At 41.7% G+C, this 27,968-nt stretch overlaps 1 protein-coding gene across 2 annotated transcripts; it reads left to right on the top strand.

The window, feature by feature from the left end:
* On the top strand, nt 1-27,968 carry GTF2B (general transcription factor IIB). 2 transcript variants are annotated; one of them, XM_088482207.1, is made up of 7 exons: nt 1-98; nt 13,321-13,421; nt 17,880-18,013; nt 19,938-20,084; nt 20,168-20,297; nt 24,605-24,886; nt 27,080-27,968. In XM_088482207.1, the coding sequence occupies exons 1-7, from the start codon at nt 82-84 to the stop codon at nt 27,211-27,213; spliced, it is 945 nt and encodes a 314-aa protein (XP_088338333.1). In that variant the 5' UTR covers nt 1-81; the 3' UTR covers nt 27,214-27,968. The 2 variants fall into 2 exon arrangements, with proteins under 2 accessions (XP_088338333.1, XP_088338334.1); XM_088482208.1 differs by lacking the exon at nt 1-98 and adding an exon at nt 169-346.

Raw genomic sequence — 27,968 nt, 5'->3', positions numbered from 1 at the left:
ATCGCACTCTATATAAGGAGAAGCGCGGTGCCTGCTGGTTCGCAGCCTCACGGGTATCTCAGGTTGACGGACGCCGTAATAATGGCGTCGACGAGTCGGTGAGTGACCCGTCGCTTATATTGTTGCCGGGTTCGGCTGTTTCTCTGTATGTAAAGTACCGGGCTCCGGAGTTCATGTGCAGTGGCCTGGGCCGGGCAGCCGCCGCCGCCTTTACCTCCAGCAGGGTTAGCGAGCACGGCATGGACTTCCCCTAGCTGCTGAGTTCTCAGTCTTTTTGTCCCTATAACTGCAGGTGGCATGGACTCCTACCCTGGCGTTACCCTGTGACTTTACCCCCGGGCTACAGGTAATCCGTCTGTGCCTGTCCTGCTAGAGGGTAGCTGCAGTTTTGGCATGCTGGTATTTGTGGTTCCACAGAAGGTGATAAGCCACTGGCTGCCTGTCGACAGAGTACCTGTTCACAATGCTGACATCTAATGCTAACCCTACTGATAATGATGACTTTCTCCGTCGCCATAACATTCAACATTCTGGTGTCGACAATGATTGTTGACCTAATGAATGTTGATTTGGCCTTGATCTCCTATGCAGTGTATGTATGTTCATTGTACTGTATAGTATACTCTGTAATCTATGCTGACTTTGCCCAGCTAGTGCTTGATTGAGACACTAATAAAATATCATCATCCTATAAATCAGACTGTAATGAGTTTATTTACTGATTTCTGAGCAGTCAGTGACTTCTGTGGGTCGTGTGTCCTTAACGTGGTAAAACTCAAGCTTAGGACATTTCAACGAGAAAATAAAAACCTAACAGGTTTACATTTGGTGATGTGGAAGTGACCTTTTCATAAAATTCTCACACTATTTTGTAATAAGTGAGGTTAATTTAGGGGGAATTCAATTGTTTTTCTGTGCCTGTTGGTGCGATTCAATTGTTTCTGCAGATGGGTGTGAATGCATGCTTTCTGCTCGCACCCTCCTGAGGTGTTGAGTAGAAATCGTGAAAGTTCATCATTCTGGCAGCCAAATTCTGTTTGAGTGCACTGAGCAGGACTGTAGATGGTTATAGCCGCTTTACGAGGCTACGCCCAGTCTATTTGTGCTTCATGCGCTCTAACGTACAACAGTTGAAAATTGCCCATCCGTTTAGTTGGACAATCGAATGTGCAAAAACAATTGATTTCTTTCCTTAGGGCCGAATTCAATTCAGTGCGATGTTGAATAGCTGCGGGAGCTCCCTAAGATATTCAATACACCGCAGTGTTTGGGCGGCTTAAGGATTTCTTCTCGCACCCCCGGGGGTTGCAAGAAGAAATCAGACAAAAGTGCTGGGCGTTCAGCTGTTTGGCGCGCGCAACAGCACCTGAATATCTTGTTTAGTTGACATTTCTTAAGGCCATTCAATGGGCTGATGCATTGTCATGACTTGTATGATTAAAGTTCTTCAGACCGGCATGTGAGCAAAACCCATTTCTGTGCTTACTATAAATACATTTTATGAAGGAGAAACAATGGCTTACATTTGTAACTATGATGCTAGATGTTTGATGCAGCTGTTAGTGCATGTCATGCCTTTCTTTGATGATACTGTGTTGCCACACCTAGTTAATGTTTGCAGAGACCAATCTGTTTTAAGATGCATCTATAAATGGAAGCTGGCATAAAGGGGAATTCATTTCTGTGTGAAGGTCACAATGTGCTGTTCCGAAACACCACATCGCATCTGTTGTTATCGCAGGTTTTCCCTTGCGTCCAACAGAGGTGCGATGAAAAACTATTGATTTCAGCACTACTATAAATTGATTATATTGCGCAGCCAGGCAAAGCTGTGATGGCCGGTGGCACTTCACATAGAATTGAATCTTCACTAAAGACATGTTTGCAGCAATAGTTGTATGAAGGACTACTGGCTATCAGTTTGACCAAATAATGCTACTGGAAACCATTGCTAGATGTTATTGTATATGCATTATCCTGTAGCTGAGAAAACCACAAAAAAACCAGTACATAGCCTTTAAAGCTCCCACTGGCCATTATTAATGCATCCAAAGCAGCACTTCCGTGTTTGCCAGCAGGTGATTACCTGACCTGGGCTTCCCTATAGGAGAGGCTTTGACCATAGTGAAACCACTTTGTGTGGATTGTCCAGGAATTGATTCAAAGGGCAGAATTCAATTGTTTCCAGTCGCGCCCGACGGAGCTATTCAATTCTTGCTCCTGTGGGGCGCGATCAGTTGCCAGCGCTACATTTCAGCTTGCAGCCCCAGGGGGATGAGAGCTGAAATGTGCTTAAAGTGATCTGTTTGGGCTCCCAAACCTCGCTTTTCGCGGTCGCGCCTAGCACTTTGGTCGGGTTTAGCTGCTTTACGTGGCTAAACCTGACCTCTATGGGCGCGATCAGCGCGAAAAACGGCAGCAATTGAAAAGCAGCCCACGATCTCCTGTCACTTTAGACAGGAGATCTGGACCGCGTAATCAATTGAATTCCGCCCTTAATAATTATTGGCCAGTGCATTGGTATGGAGAGAACTGAGCTGGGAATTGTTGTTCCTTTTTTATTAGTTGGCGTGTGTATCGCAGGTATGTTTCGGCACAGTCTGTCTTTAATATGCTGGATGTGCCATTGCCCTCTGGTACGCTATACCGGTGCTTCTCAAATCCAGTCCTTTTGGACGCGTTAACAGTGAATATTTTGCCATATGTCTGTGCTGGAGCACAGGTGTATTTATTACTGATACCTTTTCAGAGATCCACAGGTGGTTCTAATTATTTTGCTTGTGATTCTGTGAAACACTTGGAAAACCATGCACTTTTAGTGTATCCTGAGGGCTGAAATGTTCTGCCCCATACTATGATATGCTGTGTATGCCGGAATGGAGTTATGCAAGTGTAATACAGAGAACCCTTGTTGCATAGTCACATTTATCATTGTGCATATCTCCATGCTGAATTTTATTTGGCAGTACATTATTCATTTTTCAAAACTTGCTGTCTTGAGCAACGGGACCTGGCCTGTAGTAATGGAAAACATTGACTAAATAGAAAGTAAGAACTTATCCCAGTTTAAATTAAAATAGTTTTCTTGTATTAAACAGACTCAGAGGGCGGAATTCAATTTGTTTTCGCGGCCCGGACCTCCGTCAAAAGTGACGGGAGATCGCGGGCTGCTATTCAATTTTTCCAGCTTTTCGTGCTGATTGCACCCAAAGTGGTAGGGTTTAGCCCACTAACCACGACCAAAGTGTTGGGCGCGATCGCGAAAAGTGCCATTAGGTCACTTTCGCCGACTTCAGCTCGCACCCCTCACTGCGAGGTGAAATGGAGCGCTGGCAGCTGATCGTACCCGACAGGAGCAACAATTGAATAGCTCCGTCGGGCGCGATGGGGGCTGGAAACAATTGAATTCTGCCCAGAGATTTGTGCTGCAGTTGATCTGTGACCCTCGCCATGGTGCCAATATAATGGAAATGGTGTAGCGGCTGTGCTAAGAACAAAGTTATTTTAATGACCTTTATGCTGGGTGAGCTATTGTCGATGTACCTTTCGTTTGACGAGCAATATTTTGCAAGTATGTCAGTGGGTTTGTACACCAGATATGTCTGTGAACGACACTGTACAAACATCAGGTCAGCCCTGCAGCACAGCCGATGGCGATATCTCCGCAAGATATAGCTGTGCATTTGTGTATGGGCGACCGGCTGACTGCCCGTACACTTGCTCCAGGGACCGCCGACACTGACATCTCAACTGGATGGGTAAACTTAAATGCCTGCCCAGTTGTGATGTCAGCCCAGAAATATCGTGTGGCCGATTGGTAAGTGTGTATAGCTTACCAATCTGCTGTTCTGACGCGGATCGGACTCCTGATCAATCCGTTGTTTGTGTGTACACGCATTACTATCCTACTTCCAAAGCATGGTGGCTGTTCAATCTTTCTTTTCTTCTAGTTTGTTAGAAATGAAACCAGAGGCTGGATAAAGACCATGCCGTTTGAAATAGAGATGTGCGTTTCGGTTTTACTGAGTTACTTGGATATGTTCGGATCTCAAAAACTGCGTCATATTGGCTATCCGGCTGTCACGTGTTTTGGATAGCCAATAAGAGAATTCTGAACTTGCGCTAAGTTAGCGGTAGGAACCGAATAAAACCGAACCCATAAATCTGTAATTTGAAAGGGAAACTGATATGACAGGTAGTTAGGGGGGAGCTGAATAGCTAAACATTGTTGAAAAAGAGAATGTTTGACTGTGGAAGGTGCTTTTCTCAGCTACTGTTCCTGACTCTATTTGCTTGTAATGTAGTTGACATGCATAGACAATTACCTAACTATTTGTGATGGACTTCCTGCTGTCACACCACCTGTTTGTGATGCATTAAAATACTTATTATGATTAGCGGAGTGTCACAGTAGTTGGCTATGAACAATCATAGAAGAATCTGTGTAAAGTAAATAACCATCAGCATTTGTTATAAATGTGGCAGAAATGTACCACCTGATCTATTGCATGTCAAATACAAAGGTATACCTTTAAAATCACTAATAGTAATTTGAATATGGACAGCTTGATAAACTGACATACAAAAGGAGATTCATGTTTTACCATGCAGCTGTATAATACAATGGTGGTCACACAACAATAAGAGATGATGCTGCAGGAGAAAGATCTTAAAAATGTAAGTGCAGTGTTCTACAACCTTTTGTATCACAGTAGAGATACAGGTTATGTATCTGTCTGGGGAATTGAATTCAGCATGGTGGCAGTGATGTGATGTGCTGTTCTGGAACGCACATCGCATCCATCCACATTGCACATTTTCCTCGCACCCCATACAATGGAAAGTTTAAACACTTGTGATGCGGGCAGTACTGTATATAGTAGATGTGTGCAGCAGAGCATTGCACATCACTTATGCCAGGCATACACTATACAATTATCGAGGCGATTCACACAATATCGGTGGATCACCTTGATAATTGCACTGTGTACGGGCAACCAAGGGTTAAATATCGATCCGTCAGGAAGGCCCGTCCGATGTGATATTTTGTTAAATGTCAGTCGCATCAGGCAGTGTATACCCAGCTGCGTCCAACAGACCTTTCCTCTGTTCTTCCATGGAAGGAACAGGGAAATGTCTTCTCCACGGAGGTGGAGCGCGGATATCTGGGCCAATACACTGTGAGATCTCTAGTGTATGCCCGTGAAATCTGTAGGGTGACTGGCTGCCAGGTAAAATGTCTTGTCGGTCTGGCAGTGTAGGCCCAACATTAGAGATTAATTTCCCCGTTGGACTGTTAATGAGCAGCTTAAATCCACTTTGGGGTACGGGGGTAGTTAAGGGATGGATTCATTTCAGGACAATGTTCTGCGATGCCTATCTGCCCACACATCGGCCATTTACGGTAGCCCCTACATTAAGTTTTCTTGCGCACCCCTATTTTTTTAAATTTACTATTTTCTCCATCCTACAATCTCTAGAACTTAAGTTTTTAGCTTTTTGTTTTTGGCAATCTATAGTCATGTGCTTCATGTATTACTCGGACAGCTGTCAAAATCTCAAGTCTGAGCTACACTCACCCCTGTTTCAGCTGTGTCCTCTTCCAAGTAGTGTAAGCTCTCTCATTAGCAATGGCCTCATCTGCACTTACTTTGCCTACCTTGTATGCCCCTGTTGAGTGTCTGCGGCTCCCGTCTAAAGTGAAGGGTGATATTCAATTGTTGGTACCACTGGGTGCGCGTGCCGTGGGCGCCCATTATTTCTGCTAGCACCCACCTGAGGTGGCGAGCAGAAATCAGTCAATGCGTCATTAGTAATTTGTGCCTATGGCACTCACGCCAGACAGCATCAACAATTTTATATTGTGCCGCTGTGGGCACCCGACAATTGAATTGCCCCAAATACCATAATATTGAGCTGGCCTTTAAAGACACACATCCATTTAGCAGCTGTTTCATGAGGCTATTTCTACATCTGTAACAAGTCCCTTTATCTGGACCATTTCACCTTAAATTAATGTACAGCTCTAAGTGCCATATAAGACTACGGTTTTAACATTTTAAAGGGGAAGTTCAATTGTTCTTTTTGGGTGCCTGAGTAATTAAACTGTGTCTCTGATTGGGCACAAGTGCTGTGGGCGATGACATTTCTTCTCACAACCTCCTGAAGTGGTGAGCAGAAATGTGCGAAAGTCCATGGTTTGGGCGCCCTAACCAGGACTTTAGATGGGTTTAGCCGCTTAACACTCCTAAACCCAATGCTTTTGGGTGTGACTAGGAAGAATTAATAGGCACCGAAAACAATTGCATTGCTCCGCCGGGCACCAATTATCACCGCCCAAAACAATTTAATCACCCCCTAAAAGTACTACAGGTTGAGTCTCCCATATCCAAATATTCCGAAATACGGAATACTTTTAGCATGACTGAGATAGTGAAAACTTTGCTTTTTGATGGTTCAGTGTACACAAACTTTGTTTAAAAGGCACAAAATTATTCAAATTGAAGTATAAAATGACCTATAGGCTTTGTGTATATGAAACATAAATTAATTTCATGTATGTACACAAACTTTGTTTGAACCACAAAATTATTGAAAATATTGTATAAAATTACTTTTAGGCTGTGTATAAGGTGTACATGAATCATAAATGCATTCTGTATTTAGATCTGGACCCTATTCCGAAGACATTTCAATATGGTATACAAATATTCCAAAATACGGAATATTCCGATATCCAAAATACCCTTGGTCCCAAGCATTTTGGATATGGGAGACTCAACCTGTAATGAAATTTTAGATCTTTCTCATATCTTTTATCTAATAAAGTTTTAGAAAATAAATATTTTAATGTGGTGCCACCACCAGGTGTCCTTAACTCCGTGCAGGTAAATTTCTATGCTGATTGTGCCTAGTTTAAGCAGCAATGAAGCAACTCTTTGGGGGGAATTCAATTAGGTTTACCCTGCGGCTAATTATCCGCTCCACACGGGAACATTTTATTCAATGAAATAGCGTTTTCCCTACGTGGTAAATCAAGGGTTAATGTACGGAAACTGATCAATGGGTTTCCCTGCCTGTTACACCTGATGGTGCCTTTCTAGTTTACCTTCTTGTAGCTACAAAGTAAAATCCACCCAGGGGAGATTATGTGCAGGGTTAACTGAACTGCCGTCCACTGGGTAATCCCCGCAACTAATTGGATCCCCCCCCCCCCCATAAAATCACCCCATTGTCCATGTAGATGAGTTTTTCTCCTTGTGTGATTTATAACTTCCCAGCAGCATCTCTGTACTTCTACAGTTACTTTACTAAAGAAAGAAATACAAAATACCCTCCACAGAACAAAAAACAGACCTCGCATTTACACTTCTGCTTTTTAACTTTGTCATTCTCAGGGTGTAATTGAACATGTCTCATGTAATTTGCTATAAGAAAACCGCAGAGCATAAGTCTTTATGTTGGATCTACCATGCTAAAGTAATGGAGTAATCACAGTTCTTCATATTTATAGCATGTTTCCAGAAATCCCTACAGTAATAACTCCCCCAGCCAGCAATCACTTGAATGTAGCTTGTGAAGTGCTCAGTGACATTTGTGTTATCTTTGACACTGAAGGTATGTGTACGTGTACCTGTTTGTTGGTCTGTTTTTTAGTAAGGAAATACACTCAAAAATGTGACCTGAAAGGGTTGGATGACTACATATTGCAATGTAGCTATAATATGTTTATAATGGCACTGAAATATGAATCGAGCTGCTATTTGAAGGGTGTAGGCAAAGTGTGTAAAATGGCAGGGTGTGTGTGTTGTTTAGGTGGCTCTATCCTTGGTGAGAGAGAAAATACCTTCACACAACCTCTAGTAATCATGTTGTCTCCCAGAAGTGTTTTGGAAGAAAAGATGAAGCGTAATTCCTATTGTAAAATCTTATCTGATGTAAGTCAACGCAGAAAATATACTTTTAAACTTTTTGGAAGGAATTGTTTATAGTTTATTAAACTTTATAAAACAAAAACTTTAACACTAACTTTGGGTAGAAGTATCAAGCTTTAATAAGTGGAGAAGTGTTCCATAGCAACCAATTCTCTCAATAAAAGACCACCTAGCCCCAAATGTAAAATGTTTAGGTATGCGCCATGATGGTAAAATACATTAGGAAAGCATTTCTATTCAGCGGTCTGTAGTGCAGTGGGGAGGTAACATAATTTATTTTTTTTGTGTTTACACTTAAAGAGCAAGTCCATTCACTGCGAGGCTCTGTAGGAACCTTGTGGTATATTAGAGGCAAGAAACATTCCTTGGTTGGCATTCAAATCCCAATATCTGCACAATTGGCTGTTCCTGATAGCACATCATATCCTCCCGGCACGAGGGATGGGCGAGGAAAAACTTGCAAAGTCGATACCATAATGTTGGGTACACACTGGCCGATATATCGGCTGTTCAATTGAACGGCGGTTATATATTGTTTGCGCCAAACAGTGTGTGTACAGATGTGACGTAAATATCTCGTGATGCCAGTTCAATCTGCTTGCCCACTCGCCATGTCAGTCACCAGCAGCCTCTGCAGCAACATACAGCACGATGAGTCGATATATCTGCAGATATATATCGGCCATTGGCTATGCTGCAGATGACTGACAAAACAACTGGGCGGCTACATGTAAATTAATACCCAGTTGTAAAGTCAGTCATGACACATCCTCTCAAATCTTTAGAACAGGGTCTACATGTCAAAGCAGGCAATGCAGCATTCAGCTACTGTCACATTACTTGCCCTGCATGATTCCACCAAGCCACAAGATATTTATGCAGAAACAGTGGCTGCCAGTCATTGGGCTCGATTCAATTCAACGCAATGCTGAAAAGCCCTGGGAGGGAGCTCTCGGAGCTATTCAATTCACTGCGCTGTTTGGTCTGACACGGGCCAGTTAAGGCCCGTATTCAATTTGAGCTGAGCCGCGATACTTTTTTGCCTCCCGGACTTTTTGCCTACATCGCGTGTTTTGCAGGCGGGAAAAGTATTGCGCGCCCCAAAAGATGCTCTGACATGGGGGTTCCCTATGCTACCCCCCGAATTGGCTTGCTGAAGGTATTTGGTGTTTTTAAACGGGCTCAATAGCTGCTAAATAGCGTTTTTGTATAAGTGGTGAAGAATAGTATTCTTGAGGTTTTTTTGCAGAAAATAACTTATCCCAGCAAATTTGGGGTACTTGACAATGGGGGCCAGCATATTTTAAAGTTGCTAAAGTTAATTTGAAAAAATTGTGAAAAATCCACCTGCCACAAGCCCCTGCAATGAAAAAAACACCTGGGGCATACTTGGGGACCCCGCCAGTTTAAAGTTCGCTGGTTTGGGGGGCTGTCTGAAGGCTGCATGGGGGTTCCCGCAACATTGCACCCCAAACCCCCAATTCTGCACTTTTTTCCGCCTGCTCTTCATAGGCGAATCTTTTTCTCCTATTACATTGCATTGACTTTCCGCCTAGGCGGGAAGTCTTTCAAATTGAATACGGCGGTACTTTTCCGTCTGGCGAAATGACTTCATCGGCAAAAAGTATTCGCCAAAAACACGCGAAAACTGCTTTTCGCTCCAAATTGAATACTGGCCTAAGTCGGAGAATGCCGAAGCTCGTGACTTAACCTGGGTGCATAGTCGTGAGAACCGGCATTCTCCAACTAAAGTGCCGTCCGTGAGGCTGTTATCGCAGTGCTAAACCGGAAAACAGCCTCGTACCCCGCACTTGTGTCTGATTTCTCCTCGCATCCTTGGGTGCGAGAAGAAATTCTTTAGTCAGACCAAACAGCGTGCTGAATTGAATAAAGCCCATTGTTCCCTGAGTAAAGGCCCTCCTAGTTAAGTATAAACTCTCCTATTTAATGTATATTATTCAGGTCCTTAGCATAACCTTTAAAACATAATGTCAAGCAGTGGCTTAACTTTCTATTTAAATGAAGGTCAAGAGAACAGTTACATTTGTGTATAGATTAGTTTCTCAAGTGAAATTAACTGTATAGCGTTCAACTTTTCAGTAGAAAAGACATTAATTCAAATGTAACCAGTTATTGGACTGTAAAACACTACCACAGTAATTGATACAAACTACTTATGTAATTTAACAAGTCTAAAAACAGGCATATTTTGAACAACCTTGCATTAGTGGCACTGACTAGCTTACAAATTAGTTTCTCACTGACCAGATTGTGTATAAATATTTCTTTACATGTTTATTGCTTGCAGCAGTCTGTAGTCCAACTAATGGCTTGCAGTGCAGAGGTGACCTTATCCTAGTAAAATGTAATTGAAATATGGGGCGGAATTCAATTGATTCCAGCCCCTATCGCGCCCGACGGAGCTATTCAATTCTTGCTCCTGTCGGGTGCGATCAGCTGCCAGCACTACATTTCAGCTCGCAGCCCCAGGGGGATGAGAGCTGAAATGCGCGAAAAGTGACCTGTTTGGGTGCCCAAACAGCACTTTTCGCGGTCGCGCCCAGCACTTTGGTCGGGTTTAGCTGCTTTACGCAGCTAAACCTGACCTCTATGGGCGCGAAAAACGGCATCAACTGAATAGCGTCCCGCGATCTCCTGTCACTTTAGAAGGGAGATCCGGACCGTGTAATCAATTGAATTCCGCCCATAGAGTGATGATATTGTAGGTCTTAATATACAGTACGTAGTGGCCACCCCAGACCGGGGTCAGGGCGTTGAGATGCAGGCAAAGATTTGCGGCACGTGTTCCCAAAAAAGGGGCATGGCATATCAGAGGGGAGTGTCCCCATGACATGCCCCAATTTGTCACACTTGGGTGTGAGCCCATCACTTATAAGTGCTGGGCTTCCCCCAAGCTCTCCCCTCGCTGTGAATAGATGTCACATCTATTCACCTAGCTGCTGTCAAAAACCATTTTTTCCACCCACGGGACACTGAGGCCCTTGGGTGGGGACATCAGAACAGGCTGCTTTAGCGGGGCGCAGTTCAAAGGGTAGAGTGCATTTTGCCCCTTTACAATTGAGCAGCATGTGGCTCCCCCGCTAAAACAGCCTAGTGGGAACACTACTGTATGCATAAGAAATAAAATTCTTTGGACGGTATTCAATTGTTTTAGCGAGCCCAAACTGCCGTCTACAATAACTGGAGATTGCAGGGCGCTATTCAATTGATGTGTCGATCGCGCCCAAAGAGGTCGGGTTTAGCTGTGTAAAACTGCTACATCCGACCAAAGTGCTGGGTGTGATTGCGAAAAGTGCCGTTTGGGCGCCCAAACAGGTCACTTTTCGTGCATTTTGGCTTGCACCCCCCTTTCCCCATGTGTTACTATGTTTTATGTATATCCCCATTATTCCTCTCCCCAATGGCCTAGACCCTCGCCTTATTGCAGAGCGTGGGGGGGACAGGAGACTGATCATCAGTCCTCCTGCTGTAGCTGATCTCTGCACACAGAGATAAGCATATGAGGGGGGTGTGCATACGATTTAAGTTTCCCGATACACAGTGTTATATTTCTAAACAAAGTGAACATTACATTTTTTTCAAAGTATTTGCCAGAGGAGTCTATGCAACCGTTGCATGCGCTCAAACCACTTGGTGAAGCATCTGGACCTGCCAGAAGCAGGTATCTTATACATGCTGGTTGAAGATTTCCACTGCAGCTTCTGGTGACTCAAAAAGACTCCCACGCACCTTGTGCTTGATTTGTAAGAACACAAACTTCACAGGAGGCCAGGTCTGGACTATATGGTGGACGACCAAGCTCCTGGATACGTTCATGGGCCAGAAAATCCACTACTTTTCTGGACTTGTGGGCAGGTGTATTGTCGAGATGGACGGCGCCTGGAAATGAAATCAGCACTTGCAGCAAGCATTGGTTGGTGTACCAGTCCACAGTGACACTGTGCCATTGCACGAGTGATACAGTAGCAACATGGCCAGTCTTGGCCACAAAATCAGCCACCATCTGCTTGGTCACGCTGCGCTCACATCAGAACTTCTGTGGTGGTGCACCTACAACTGGGGCCGACTGTTTGGTCTCTGGGTCAATACTATAGATCCAGGATTCATCACCACTGATCTCCCAGAGTGAGCACCCGCCATCAAACCTGGCCAGCATGTTGCGTCTCCAAGTCACCCAAGCCACCTGCTCTCGAGTCAGCTGACTGGGCACTCAGCATGCAGAAACTTTATTCAGGCCATTTTGTGGAGTATGATCAGATGGATCCAGATAAGATGCCTATCTCCTTCTCTAACTGGGCCATGGTCATCACGGCAGCAAGATTGTCCTCTGTGATCGCTGACACAGGTTGACCGCAGCACTCCTTGTCCAGGAACAGTCTTGTGTGCCAAAATTCTGTAAACCATGCAAGCACAGTGGTTCAGGACAGGGCTTCCCCTTTCCCAAAAGCAACTCGCAGTCTGATCTGCAACAGCATGAAAGTTGTGACTCAAGTCCTAGAAGATCATGGCTCTCCAGTGGCCTCAGCAACGAGCTTATGGAATGAAGTGAACAAGCTGACTTTTTCTGTGTGCAGTGCTGCTTATATACGGTTCTGTGTCCTGAAAGACTAAAGAACTTTTACATTTCACAACCAGACAGTCATTGTCTACTGAACCTAATCACTGTACATCCAGGAACTTATTGCACACCCCTTGTATTTGTTCTCAGAATGGAATCCCTCCTCGTACTTTCACTTTAGGCACATGCACCCCAGAATGCCATTCGCATGGCATTCTTTGGTGTGATTTTGGCAGTGATGGCACAGACCGCTGCATCAATGCAGGGGGAGATTGGAGTTCAGAACGGATCTCCTCTGCTAAAGCCGGGGTACCGAGTGGGCTGGCATGGTTGCGTGTGATGTGACCTTGCTAAATATAGCACTTCTGGTTCCGTTTGCATCACATACCTCCACGCCAGTTACGTGGTTAATCTTTGCATTATAATGCTGGGTTTCTTTTACATTTGCCTCATATCAGCATTTGCCATTCCTGTGTCATAATTTATCAGATGGCAGAGGTTAACTAGCTGCTGAATACTAGTGTTTATAGTGCTGCAATCTTACACTAAAGCTGTGTAAATGCCCCCATACATCAGAGATTGATTGCAGCAATCGTGCAATTTGCAATCAATTGTGTATAAAAATCTTTCCCTTTTTCAAATTGCACGATTGCTGCAATCAATCTCTGTATGGGGGCCTTTCCAAAAACCTTCTGAACGAATTGCACATGATTACAATTGTGCTGAATATTGTGTTTAATTGGTGAAGTCTAGAATGATGTTCCTACGTTTCTGAACAATTTAAAAAAAATTTTTTTTTTTTTTTAGTGTGGAGCCAAGAGTTACTTGTCCAAATCATCCTGAAGCCATACTGGTAGAAGATTATAGAGCAGGGGACATGATCTGCTCTGAGTGTGGATTGGTTGTAGGTAAGAACTAGACACTTATGTATTATATGAACCATCATGACACTTGTTGAAAGTCACAATATCTGAAAATCTTTAAGTTTATGCAGAAGTTGTATATGGAACAACAATTGCTTTATAAAATGAAATTACTCTGGAGCATGTCTATAGCTACCATAATAGCAAATGTTTTATGGCTGTCGTCCTGCCATCACTTGTGGATTTTTTTTTTGTAGGTATCAAAAGCCCAGGAGGTTCACTACACAAAATGCCTAAGCAACCCTACCCTGAAGGGACTATAGTAACGCATTCCCTTGGAGCAATGTCCCAGTTATTGACCAGATTGTTCACGTCTCTGCCAGGCAGGGATTACAGCCATGACCAAAAGTTTTGAGAATGACACAAGTATTGGTTTTCACAAAGTTTGCTGCTTCAGTATGTTTAGACCTTTTTGTCAGATGTTACTATGGTATACTGAAGTAAAATGACAAGCATTTCATAAGTGTCAAATGCTTTTATTGACAATTACACTAAGTTTATGCAAAGAGTCAATATTTGCTGTATTGACCCTTCTTTTTCAAGACCTCTGCAATTCTCCCTGGCATGCTGTCAATCAACTTCTGGACCACATACTGATGGCCGCCCATTCTTGCCTAATCAATGCTTGGAGTTTGTCATAATTTGTGGGTTTTTGTTTGCCCACCTGCCTCTTGAGGATTGACCACAAGTTCTCACTGGGATTAAGGTCTGGGGAGTTTCCTGGCCATGGACCCAAAATTTAAATGTTTTGTTCCCCGAGCCACTTAGTTATCATTTTTGCCTTATGGCAAGGTGCTCCATCATGCTGGAAAAGGCATTGTTCGTCAACAAACTGTTTTTAGATGGTTGGGAGAAGTTGCTCTTGGAGGATGTTTTGGTAGCATTCTTTATTCATGGCTGAGAAGTAACCCCACACATGAATGGTCTCAGGCTGCTTTTCCGCCTATTACTTTGTTGCGTGTTCGTGTATGTGATACTTTTTCGCGGATCTCGGCTTTTCGCCTCTAAATGAATACGGGCCTATGGGAGCTATTCAATTCACCGCAATGTTTACTGACTTAACCTGCGTGTTTAGTCGAGAGAACAGGCATTCTCCGACTAAAGTGCCGTCCGTGAGGCTATCAGCACTGCGCTATACCGGAAATCAGCCTCGCAGCTGGCACTTTAATCGGATTTCTCCTCACACCGTCAGTAGGGTGTGAGATCATTAGTCAGACTAAACAGAGCGCTAAATTGAAAAGCTACGAGCTCCCTCCCAGTGCTATTTAATTCCCTCTGAGTTGAATCGCCCCAATGTCCCCAAAATTTATCTTTTATTAGCAAACTATGTACATTTTTTTTCACCTAATTCAGTATAGTTTGATTATTTATTTTTTAAACAAATCTGCATATTTGTTTATACTGAATCAGGTTTAAATGGCTGTTAACCTAATCTGATAAACTGACTATTTTGGGGACACATTTGGAAAAACTATTAGCCAGTTAAGTGTTTAAAACTACACTAATACTGTATAAAGAATACTGTTAATGCTAACTAAAGCATATAACAGATTATACAATGAAGTTCCAAAGTCATTTGATGTAATGGTTAGGTAGCATCACCATACTGTGACATCTTGGAACTGCGCAGACTTGTCAGTTGTAATGTGACATCTAGTGAGTCCGCTTGAACACTGGCTAGGCTGCTCATAGCAAGGCGACATGAATTATCAGAGTTTGAACGGGGCATGATAGTGGGTGCCCAATGGACGGGACATTCCATTTCTGAAGTTGTGCGGACAATCTGCATTCCTCGATGTACGGTGTCATGAGTGTACTGGGAAGACCTCATGATGGGCATTACCACCCACTGTGACCGACCATGACTGCTTAATGATGGGGAACAGAGGTCTGGCCATAATTGTCTGTGGTAACACAAGCGACACTGGCTGAAATCGCATCCACGTTTAATGCATGAGATACCAGACTCGTATACAGAAGGTCAGTGCAGCGTTCTTTAGCTTCTATGGGATATGGGAGCAGATGATCCACCAGAGTGCCCCTGTTAACACTACAACACTGGACACAGCGCCTCACCTGGGCTCTTGACATTGCTGATTTGGACCCTGGAAGGCTTGCAACATGTGGCGTGGTCCGATGAGTCATGGTTCTGCCTGTTTCGGGCTGATGGGAGGTTTCGTATGTGGCGCACCGCATGAGGCCATATTCCCCAGTTGTCGTCAAGGCACCATGCAGGCTTTGTGGTTCCATAATGGTGTGTGGTGTATTTCCTTGGCATGGGTTGGATCTATTTGCAGCCCTTCATGGGTCACATGTACCCCACAACGATGGAAGATTCCAGCAGGATAATGCACCGTGTCATCGGTCCCAAGTTGTCTAGAATTTGTTGAAAAAGCACTCTGAAGGGTTCTGACGAATAATGTGCCCACCACATTTGTCTGAAATGAAGCCAATGGAGCATTTATGGGGCGTGGTGGAGAGCTATATTCCCACCCAAGATCCTGCACCTACAAGTATCGGGGATCTGTGGGAAGCAATCCATACAGCATGGGTCAATATTTCTCCAGAGGTCCACTTATGGAATCGCTGCCACTTTGTGTTGCTGCACTCGCTGGGCTAGAGGGTCTTGCGGTACTAGGCATCTATCTCTTGATTTTTGGCACTTCAGTGTATTCTAACTACACAATTACCACCAAGGCCTGGCAACACTCTTCCAAATCTATAAACCCACGTTCATCTAATGCATTAAACGTATCAACTCTATTCGACACAAATATTACTAGGAAATGGCCATACACTACACACTCCTCTAAAACTACAAGGTGATATGGTAATTTACACTGTACAATACATAGATTAGCTATTACCACTAAAGACTGACTGTAGAGAAACATATCAAAATCCCTATCTGGCCATTTAAATTCTATTAACCTCTTCATGTTTAGAGGTATTTTCCCATATTTACAAAGCTTCATGTTAACCTGGCATGATCCTGGTTTTAATATTTCCAAAAGTAAAGTGTGTTGGAGTGTCTTCTTCTTTTTTTTTTTTTTTTTTTTTTTTTTTTTTTTTTGTGGGAGTCTGCCTTTTGTCAGCATACTGGTTAAAATAAAAATCTTTTTAATATACAATCAAAAACAGGATACAAGCTTTCCAGAGCCTCCTAACTTGCATTTGATTACAACATACACACCCTTGAGCATTACTCATCTTTTTTTTCCTAACTATCCCTTTCACAGCTTTTAGATGTTCCCTTTTCCTGCAAAGGTGGTACAGATGCAGGATTGATTTAGTAGTGGACAAGAAGAGCTGTATATAAAAGATGCATCTAAAGGAGACTCCTCATTCAAAAGAGGTTTATCATTTTAGCTGCATGCGTCATATCCCTACTACTGCAACTCTGCAATAATTGTCCAGCAGCAAGTACTCCCAGTCCAATCTTATACCTGGGTCATTCCATGTCAAGTGGACCAATTTTGAAGATCATCCCCAGAAATGGCTGGGTCACCTATGACATACTAATTATGTAAAAGGGTGAGGGCTCTGCAGCTCAACCACCCAACACCCCCATCCTTAAGCTCCAAAATGGCTTAGTAGATTCCATATGTTTTCCCCACTTCTAAAATGATCTGGCATCTGTTATACTGGTTAACATACCACACTACATGCAAAAGACAAAATGAGCTGAAGTCATACTGACTTCTGCCCCAGAATTTGGCAACAAGATACTATTGTTTGGGACATAGTGGTGTTGAAGGTATACGCTATGCCAGTGCACAGAATGACGTGCAGTAGTTGATGTATCGGGTACTAATCTGTTTACAGGACATTGCCTATACAATTCAAGCAAGGGGATAACTTTTTCCAGGAAGACCATTCTAACTAGACAGATGGATAGGATTACTAGGCAGTTTAGAAGTACAGCTCACCGAATGAGTGGTGTGACTGGGCAGTAAGCTGGAGCCACACTTCTACCAACAGTTTCCCCCAACCTTATTGCCTCAGAACAGTGGGAAGACTGCTTCCCTTGAACCATAACCTAACAATTAAAAGATGGAAGCTGTGTTCTATCGATGCTGTTACCACTAAAAAAAAAAGGGGTTCAGGAGACATTAATTTAAGCTTATTTTAGAGCTATCTAGAGTGTTCAGATTTGTCTGTGATATTTGTCAGGAAATGTAGACTTGGGTAATTCCCATCAACCATGTAGGAAATGTTGGTGTCCTTTGGGAATAGGGTGAATTTGCAACAAAAAACTTTACAAGCCCTTAATAAAAGGACCAGCCCTATAACACTGTCCACCATGGATAGGCTGGTTATAAGTCCAGATGGCACTATTGCAATGTTTTCTATCTCTAGTACCTTTATATTCAACATGGTCATTCTAGATCTGCCTACTTCTGAATGTTCTGTATAATCCTTGCTTACCATTTCTACCTTTAGGTGATCGAGTTATTGATGTTGGTTCAGAATGGAGAACTTTTAGTAATGACAAAGCTACCAAAGATCCATCTAGAGTTGGAGATACACAGAATCCTCTGTTAAGTGGTGGAGACCTGACAACAATGATTGGCAAGGTAACTTCTCCAACTTGTTAGGTGCTTTTAACTGCACTAATAGATCACCTTGAGAAGTTATACAGAAATGTGTAAGATTCCGGTTTGCCTCATCCCTTTTATATCTGGTTTGAAGTGTGAGGGTGTCTGCTATGTGAAGTGGGATCTTACACAAATATCTGATGGCAATGCCTACCAAAGACCTATCTGATTTATCTACAACTCATAGGGGGCAATATCATTTTGTGGGTGCTGTTGGAAAGGTACAGGGACACTTGTACCAGTGGCACAATGCGAAATTGCTCATTTTATCTGCACCCCAATATTGGTGCGCAGTAAAATGTTCTACTGTGTGTGGAATATTGGTAGCTGTTCAAAGATGATTAAAAGCAAATAATATTGGCATAAACAGCCATAAAAAGTGCAAAATTCAATTCCGCACAATATTCCACGGTAATGCCCGGCTGCACGCATATCACCCAATTATGGTAGTGCTAACACTGCAGGTTTTCTGGGTACAATTTTCTGTGAAGGAAGGTTAAAAGCTCTTATAAGGAAAGAAAGTAATGAATATGGTTTATTAATAAATCTAAATGCTAAAGTAGTCTGAAGATAATCTTGACCTTTTTGAGTTCAGGTTCATGGATTAACATAATTAGAATTGAAAATATTCTTACAGTTGGCACTTAGAGATTGTAATTATATTTGGCATTTCATATGAATTGTGAATACAATCAAACCATACCGCTATCAGAATGTTGGTACATTCTAGGATGCTATCTTTCTAGAAGCTTCAGGATAGAGTACAGCAAGGACTTACCCTTAACCTTTTGCTGCGGACAACAAGTGGGATGCTTTGTCTGCATATACCTTTTTAAAACTGCAGAGAACGAGTCTCACCTGTCGCCCGTAAGGAGCTCCTGTTAAGAAATAAAAATAAGCAAAACTGTACGGCAGTAACTGCAGGTAATGTCACTTAATTTAAGAGAACTCCTATTCCCAGCATTACTTTTTTGTAAGTGCCCTTATAGAAGCTGTTATCTGTGGAAAGATCACACCATTCCTGTCTTCCATTATTTTAAAGGTCTTCCTAGTAGCTATGGTGACTGCTAGACAAAATTACCCTGTGCTACTGGAAGCATACATTTTTCCATAGATTAGGGCAGGCCTGGCCAACCTGTGGCTTTCCAGCCACAGGTTGGTACACCCTCCCGCCAGTCAGCTGACAAAACATGCTGGCACTTGTAGTTTCACAACAGCTGGAGAGTCGCAGGTTGGCCAGGCCTGGATAAGGGGATGGCACTAAATTTGCCCTATCGCCCCCACAATGGCACATGCACACGTTAGGGCACTCACATTTTAACAGTGTGTTTTTAAATGACGCAGCCACTTTTCTATGGAAACGTGTAATATACTTTAGAGAATATTGTGCTCTCCCCTATCTATCTCTTCCATACTCGTGCCCTATTAATAGTTGTCTTGCAAAAGACTCATTTGGATTTTTTGTAAAATGGAAAAGTGGGCTCAGCATAGCAGTGGCCTCAGCAGCGATGGGGCTAGAGGGACTTGATTCATGTCCACCTCACCTACATTAGGGTCATACATAAGCCTATAGGGAATGTTTGGAGGACATAAAGCAATACGGTCATCTGGCAGATTTTAGTAACACCATATTTTTCCCCTGAACAATGTTCCAGTGTTTCATAGATGTATTAGTGCTCACATCCTGTTCCCATGTCATTCCCAGAGTGCATGGCAGCAGGCATAATGGACTCAATGCACATGGATAAGCTTCTAGGATTATGGGATGGGTAAACACAATATATTTCACATCACGCGTACATGCAAATATATAGTCCCTCTTAATCTGTAGTATAATTCAGGAACATTTTCTCTTTTTCATTCTGTTGTAATGTCTATTATAATAACCTTATTTATATTACAGGGAACAGGTGCAGCCAGTTTTGATGAGTTTGGTAACTCAAAGTACCAGAACCGCAGGACGATGAGCAGTTCAGACCGAGCCATGATGAATGCGTTCAAGGAAATCACAACTATGGCAGACAGAATAAACCTCCCACGCAATATAATTGTAAGTACCAGTCATGTAGAGATGCTAGAGCAAAAGCCATAAATATCCTGATCATAAAATCTTCTTCTTCTTTCATATTAAAGGATAGGACTAATAATTTATTTAAGCAAGTATATGAACAGAAAAGCCTGAAGGGGAGAGCAAACGATGCCATAGCTTCTGCGTGTCTATACATTGCATGTAGACAAGAAGGTGTACCTCGGACTTTTAAAGGTAACACATTTTTGACAGTGACATTTGGAATTGGTTATGTCATTTGTAACGTGAAATATAAATTGTGGCATTGGGGAATGTAACATTTATATGCTGGTCATGGATATTCCTAGGACCTGCTGCTTGGGTGCTGTGTATATCTGCACAGAGCTTCTGGCACACTGACATGCTTTTATACTAGGAATGCTGCAAGCTTTGTAAGCTGCTTTATGTGCTAATGTTTCACCAAAATTTTAGTTCAAATTCCTTGCCTGAACAGGCTTTTGTTAGCCGAACATCTGTATTTGACCACTTTATGGTGACACCAGGCCAATATCCGTTCACTGCCCTATTGTAGTGCATTTCCCCTCCATCTGAGTAAGCTGCTGAGCCATCACTGTGCTATTTGACAGCCTCAAGTTGTGTTTTTAATGCAGCCCCTGATTGCACAAATGCTGCAGCCATCCAGTCCGGTGCTGGTCACACTGCACCGTGGCATTTTTACTATTACAAATGATAAAATGTACTTAGTGGTGCCCATATAGTGACTATAAGCCCTGAAAATATCAGCTCAGCTTTATTTCACATTTCCTATCGTGTATCTGAACCAGACTAACCATGTAATGCAGCTGTCAGCTTAGTAATTCTGTACACCCATCAATACATGAAACCTATTTCAACACTGCAGAGCTGCTGTCAGTGCCGGCAATGGCAACAGGGACGGGGATCTGAATACTGTAGACCTGCTGTAACTCACAGGCCGCGTTTGGGAATCTAAAACAGTGAGCTGATACCAGGCAGTGGGATAACTGGTCTCTCTGCTCTCTTGCTGCTTCTAGGGCAGGTTTGTAGGTGAGCCAGGGGAACGCAATAGTTTAGTCGTGCTGCATCACAATGAGCTGAAGTACACAACACTGACTGGCGTCTATATAATCTACGATTTCTGTACCTTAGAAAGTCACTGTGCCCTATACTGTAAACAAATACCAATGACAGGGTATGTTTTCTATTGTTTAACAGCCTGTTCCCGCTTCACGAGCTTTGTAGCATTCCAAAAGGATTAGTGTTCCCCGTTAAACCCTAAACCTGGCATTACAAAGGGGAGCACCTCTTCCAGTGTATAGCTCTGTAAAATATCTATTATTGAGGCCTGAGGATAGGTTTGTACATAATTTGCTATAAACTTTAGCTGCTAATTAATGGTGTGTTTTATATTACTGCACTGTAATAAGACTATTGGAGACCAAAGGCCGTATTCAATTAGCGGCGAAAACTGACGTTTTTCGTCAAAAACCCTTTGGACACCCCCCTAATGATAAATTACCCCCCCAAATAAATTGTAAGTTGTGCACTTTGGCGAAACACAACCGCGCAATTTTGGGTGAAAAAAAAAATTGAAATAATGGGAAGCAATTTTTTTCCAGGAAATTACTGTTCCACGTAAATTGGGGGTACGTTAAGATGGGTGCAACTATATTTTCGTGTTGTACAAACGTAATTTTAAAAATCGTATAACATCGCTTGCTGCAACCGCATGCGATGTTTACAATACTTCACACATCCATACCGTCCCCTGAAAAATCAGACCCAATACATTAAAACCATTTGCAACTTTTTTTTTTTTACCCAAAATTTGTTGTTTTTCGCCAGTGTCCAACTTGCAAATTTTTTGAGGGGGTCATTTATCATTAGGGGGGTGTCCAAAGGGTTCTGAAAGAAATCACCACATTTTTAGCCAAAAATAGGGATTTTGCAGTTTTTTTTCACCTGGTCTGGGATGGAGAAAACTTCTCCAGTTTATCGCCTATTGCTTTTTCGCCTGTTTGGCGACAAATGGCAATTTTCGCCGCTAATTGAATACGGCTCCAAGTGAGAAAAGCTACATGGATGAGGCGTACAGCTCCGCAATGTGGGTGACTTTATTTCAACAGCTGTAGGTATAATTATATGGAAAGCGGATAAATTAAACATTGTATATATTTGTATGTATATATGTCTAATGTATATAAGTGAGACGATGTCGTGTTTTTTTTTTTTTCTTTATGAAAATAGCGAACTGGTTGTGATTTTCTGAACTTCTCCTCTTAGAGAATCTTGGTGATCTCAGTAATCAGTGGTACATAAAAAATAATAATGGGTATGCCAGTCAGTAGTATATATAAAATAAATTAGAATAGGCTCAATAATCCCAATGTTAACTGGTGAGCAAAATAAAGCACTGCAAACAAGTCTCTCAAATAACGACATTCTGTAACGGGCACTGTGCTTAAAGAACAAAACTTAAAAAAAAAAAAAAAAAAAAAGTGTATTCCCAAAATGATGGGGTGCACTGTGCTTAGACAAAACCCTTAGGAGATTTGTTTTTTTTTTCTTTACTACAAAATATAAAAAAGTGCACATGCTCGTACCAAAGGAGGAAATTGGCTCTGTCCTGACGTCTACACTGTCACTCAATTTGATTTGTGGATAAAAACAGGGAAATAAGGCACCAATTACTTCTTACATAAAGAAAACTCGTTAATAGGCAATATTAAAAACATACATCTTATGCTTGGGCATACACTATATACATTTCTGTCATATCTGTCCATACTGGCTGGTTGGAATGAAAACCTGGTAATGTATGGGAGCAAATGACAGTTGATCATATGGTCTAAAACACTGGAAAACTGACAAACTATTGTTCAAATTGGGTAAATTCATGTGTTTTTAACCAATTTGTCTGAACAACCATTTTTGTCTGTTTTCCAGTGTTAGTGAGCAAATGGATGATTGTCATTTGCTCTCGTACATTAACAGGTTTTCATTCCAACCAGCCAAATATCTGACAGATAATTGTGTAGTGTATGCCCAGCATAAGAACAATATGGAGAGCTTATTTGAATTGACACTGGTTCAGGTCACAAGTAGCAGAGAATGGCAATCATTCCCAGTCATCTCAACGCGTTTCATCATGTGCCCGATGGCTGGACTTCATTTGGAGGATAAAACATTGTAGGTGCCTCCTGATGCCCTTTAAATACCCAGATTTATTAATCAAATGATATATTTTAGGGGGAGAGGGCCTGGACTGCACACCCTAGCTATTTCTAATGGGATGTGCTGCCTAGCTGAGACTTCGTACTAAAACATAGAAAAGCGGGGAATGCAGATACACCATACAACTATTTAATAATTATACATCCTATACAAGGTTTTTGGCATAAGTTATGAGCTTACCCACCAATGTCGAGGTAACTTCATTGGGTCCGAAGTCCCTATCATTATAGAGGTTCATGTCTGGTGCATGGGGCACCCTAAACCAACCCAGCCAAACCACACCAGGTCACCAACATTAAAAATAAATGTGTGATAATGTAACAAATAAATTACAAACATTTATTTTTCACTTGTTACACTAACACATTTTATTTTCCACTTAAGTTAAAAGTAGCTGCTTAGTGTTAGAATTAACTAACATTTCGCTATTTTTAATTGGTGTGGTGCCCCACGCCCCAGACATGAACCCCTATAATGTTAGGGACTTACCCGATATTTAAATCAGCATGATGATGAATTAGTCTAGGCATCACATGAAAATCTTTTTTTTTGCTTTTTTTTTTTTTTTTTTGCACCTCTGTGTTCCTGTATTCTGATTTGAAGTGGACGCATTGTTTTTCTAACATACTAGATATATGACACAAGATGTATTACAATTACTAAAATCATTGACTTGGAGAGTTCTGGAATTGTCTAAATTAGTGAAGGTACATGTTAACGGGTGGGCATACCTGCATATATTACAAAGCCCACATTTGTGGAAGCTTTTAATCTTAGTACCCCAAAATCCTTTCTCCACTGGTTGAACAGATTTTAACATGCTTGGTGCTAATATATCTTTAAGATTACGTGCCCTCCTAAAAACGTGTATGTATGTATATAAACACACTACAGCTTCAGTGAGGGCATGAGGTCAGTCATAGGTTACTGAGAATTACTAGATGTGATCGACTGAATAATTTGCACTGAAGAAATTGTGACTATTACAGAATCTACTTTAGTCAACACGTGTACTAGTCTTCTGTATGGAATTTTATTTTCTCATACATGACTACAGTAGAATGTCTGCAGAATCAGTAGCATTCATTGGAAATATATCACTTATTGTACGAATTACAGCATGAACAGATCTCTGTCCCTCAGGATCAGTGTTGAGAAAACTGATTATGTTCCTTAGCTAGATATATTTGCTCAGCCCATCTGAAAGAGATTTGCTGGTATTAAATGAAATGTTACTAGTTGATACAAAATGAATACAGTAGTCAAATAATTAATTTTTTACATTGTAGAAATCTGTGCTGTCTCAAGAATCTCCAAGAAAGAAATTGGCAGATGTTTTAAGCTGATCTTGAAAGCTTTGGAAACAAATGTGGATTTGATTACAACTGGAGACTTCATGTCCAGGTTCTGTTCAAACCTGGGTCTAACCAAACAAGTGCAGATGGCAGCTACTTACATTGCACGCAAAGCTGTGGAGCTGGACTTGGTCCCTGGAAGAAGTCCCATATCAGTGGCAGCTGCTGCTATTTACATGGCTTCACAAGCATCTGCTGAAAAGAGAACGCAGAAAGGTTAGTGAAATGTTGCTGGAATGACCCATCAGAAGTCTAAGGAACCCTCTTTTCTCTGGCTGTATTTCCCTGCAAGAGTCTTCAACAAGCTCATCATTGCTGGGCAGATCTATTATTACATTTTGTTTTAGTTGTATACATAGTGCAGCCTGCGACCTGTGACTTCTACTTCTCCTCATTAATGAGCAGTGTCTGCTGGAAGAAAATTCTAATAAAGCTGTAAAATTGTTTTTTTTTTTTTTTTTTTCTTTACTAGACAATATTCAATTTGCAATATTTTAATGAGAGAGTTCACGAGACTCGCCCATGTAAATGCTGAATTATGTGGAACTAAAGTTTTCATCTGGCTACTGCTGCCAGAGCAGAGAAGGAGGGGTACATTCATCAAGGGATGCCCATCCACATGTCAGATTACCCAGATCTCTACACTGCACCCTAAACCCCTTTTTTGTTTTTTAAACATTTTCTAGGTTAAGTTGGCTAAAACCAATTTTAAGATGAGTCTCATTTATATGGTGTCATGACCCTGAGATTAGTTACTCTGGCAGTCTGGTCAGAGTAATAATACATTATGGATTCATGCTTAGGCAGCCATCTTAAAAAAAAAAAAAAAAAAAAAAAAGCATGTTTTTTCTTTTAACATTGAATACTTAAAATGGTAGAAAGCCAAATTCATACAGTGTGAATAAGGTTTCCAGAGGAACTAATCTCAGGCTGCTTAGCTGTCCATCTGCCATCTAGGTAGCGGAATATCTTAATGTAACTCTGCTTCTGACGGGCACTCACAAGTCCTTAAACACAAGGTGTTTCCCATGTTCAACTACTACTTCTGCATGGATACCAACAGTCCAGTAGACTCTGTACTCTCTAACCCGGAGTTTTCCAAACTATGCCATTACATTCCAGGTTTTAAGAATATCAATGCTCGAGTCCGGATGAGTGGTAGCGCCCGTGGGGCTGCAGCACAGTCCAATATTCAGGTATGGGAGCCACACCAACTGCCACCCCAAACTCTGTCAAACATTACTAGCCGGGACTCACTGGCAGTTGGTGTGGCTCCCCTATTTGTAATTTAGACTGCGCCACTAGTCCAGATGGCTAAATCAAATTGACTGAGGTACTAATCAAGCTACCTGTGCGTAAGCATGGATAGCCTTAAAACCTGCACTGTTACAGCAGAGTTGGGGAAACTAACCAGTCCTGCAGAATAGCATCTATAGCCAGTCGCTGGATTGTGTTAATCCACCACAAAATTTGCCATTGTACAAGGAGTGAAAAGATGCAAGATCACAGGTCCTGATTGGGTTATTACCAGGAAGTCTATGATGAGCTGGCTAGCAGTGCAGCCAATTAGTACACAGTAGCTCGTAAATATCTATTGGGTTATTACCAGGAAGTCTATGATGAGCTGGCTAGCAGTGCAGCCAATTAGTACACAGTAGCTCGTAAATATCCACACATCCTGGGTTGATGTGTATTGGATGAGAGCTGAACGACTGCATCACTGTGACCTAATTAAGTAATGTGAACTATGCTGCTTCTTGGTCTACTCTGCTGCATTACAATGAATTGTGTGATAATCTTGTTAGGGCTGCTTGCAGTCAGTGTTTGTTTGCTGTGGCCAAAACTCATAGGTTATGTTTAACACAATTGTCTGTGGTCAATAGAAACATTTAGAAACCATGTTATAAGAACTATTAAGCATGAACATTGATACATCTCAAACATGTAAATGCTTCAAATAAAGTGGAAGCGCCTATATGTACTGTAAGAAAACTAGACATAACATAACCTAAATTTGAACAATGGCTGCTATCTAAAAGGGCCACATGCTGCAATTTAAGAAGAGTGGAGGTTTCTCCAGCACTGTGCTGGGTACCCTGCTCTCTGTACAAGTGGTTCTATACCCTGCAACTACCCTTAGTGGGATATTACAGAATGACAGGCTTTTTCACTTTTTTTCTTTTCTCATGCTAGAGAATGGAACACAAGTTGTTTAAAAATGTAATTCTGTGCTGTTGAATCTGATGTTTTCTAGAGCATGCGAGGGAGCTCTGCTTCAAACAGTGCGGTGTTACATTTCATAAAGGACTCCCAAAACTTACACTAAAACGTTTGTGATTACGGAGGACTCCTGTAGACTCTTCCTGGCCTTACATGTATGTAATCTCTCTCAAAAATTGTTTTCAACAGAAATCGGTGACATTGCAGGAGTAGCTGATGTAACCATCCGACAGTCCTATAGACTTATCTACCCACGGGCTCCGGACCTCTTCCCGGCAGACTTTAAGTTTGACACACCTGTTGACAAGTTGCCACAGTTATAAAGACTTCTGATTGTTCTGGAATACTTGACCGTTTGGTCCCAGTCTTATTTTAAGTGTTGATACTGAGCCTTGAAATACAGTTGGAGAAATTTGCAAGTTTGTGATATAACATTCCAAGACTAGCATTTTGTATGTGTATATATCATAGCGGGTTAAATATTTAAGATTTCAACAATGGTGTTTTTTTTTTTTTTTCTTTGTTTTGCAAACTTTGTATATTAGCAAATATTTAACAGCTAATAAAAAAAATTCAGAACGCATTACTGGTCACTATTATAACTTCTGTTGTATGACGGTAACCACATACAGCATGCGGTGTACCAGAGACTTCAGGAAGGACATTATCATGGTGAAATGCAACTCTGTATTTGAGTTAGACCTTTTTACTATACATTGTCACATTTACAGTTTATTTGAATGCCTTTTTTTCTAATATATACTTTTCCTTAATCCAAAGGGCTACTGTGATTTTTGTTTAATATGTCAATTTTAATTTAAAATTAACAATGGTTTGATTCAGCTGCTGGAACTTCATAGTGCAAATGATAACCTGACCCCATTCATCTGAATAAGCCAAATTTTCTCTGTAGTGTGAAACAACCTTTTAGTTGTGTATCTCCAAGTGGAAGGGATAACTATTTAAAGAAAACATCTTCATTCTAAAGAGAATATTTCAACATTTTTAAGATGGTTTTCTTACTTCTGTTTTGTAAGATATGTAACCACTATGGAAAATAAACACTTCTGTAAAATTA

Source organism: Taudactylus pleione, unplaced genomic scaffold, assembly GCF_031769625.1.
Source record: "Taudactylus pleione unplaced genomic scaffold, aTauple2 ptg000017l, whole genome shotgun sequence".
NCBI lineage: Eukaryota > Metazoa > Chordata > Amphibia > Anura > Myobatrachidae > Taudactylus > Taudactylus pleione.
Note: the sequence above shows the minus strand (reverse complement) of the source record. Positions and strands in the feature narration are given on the sequence as shown.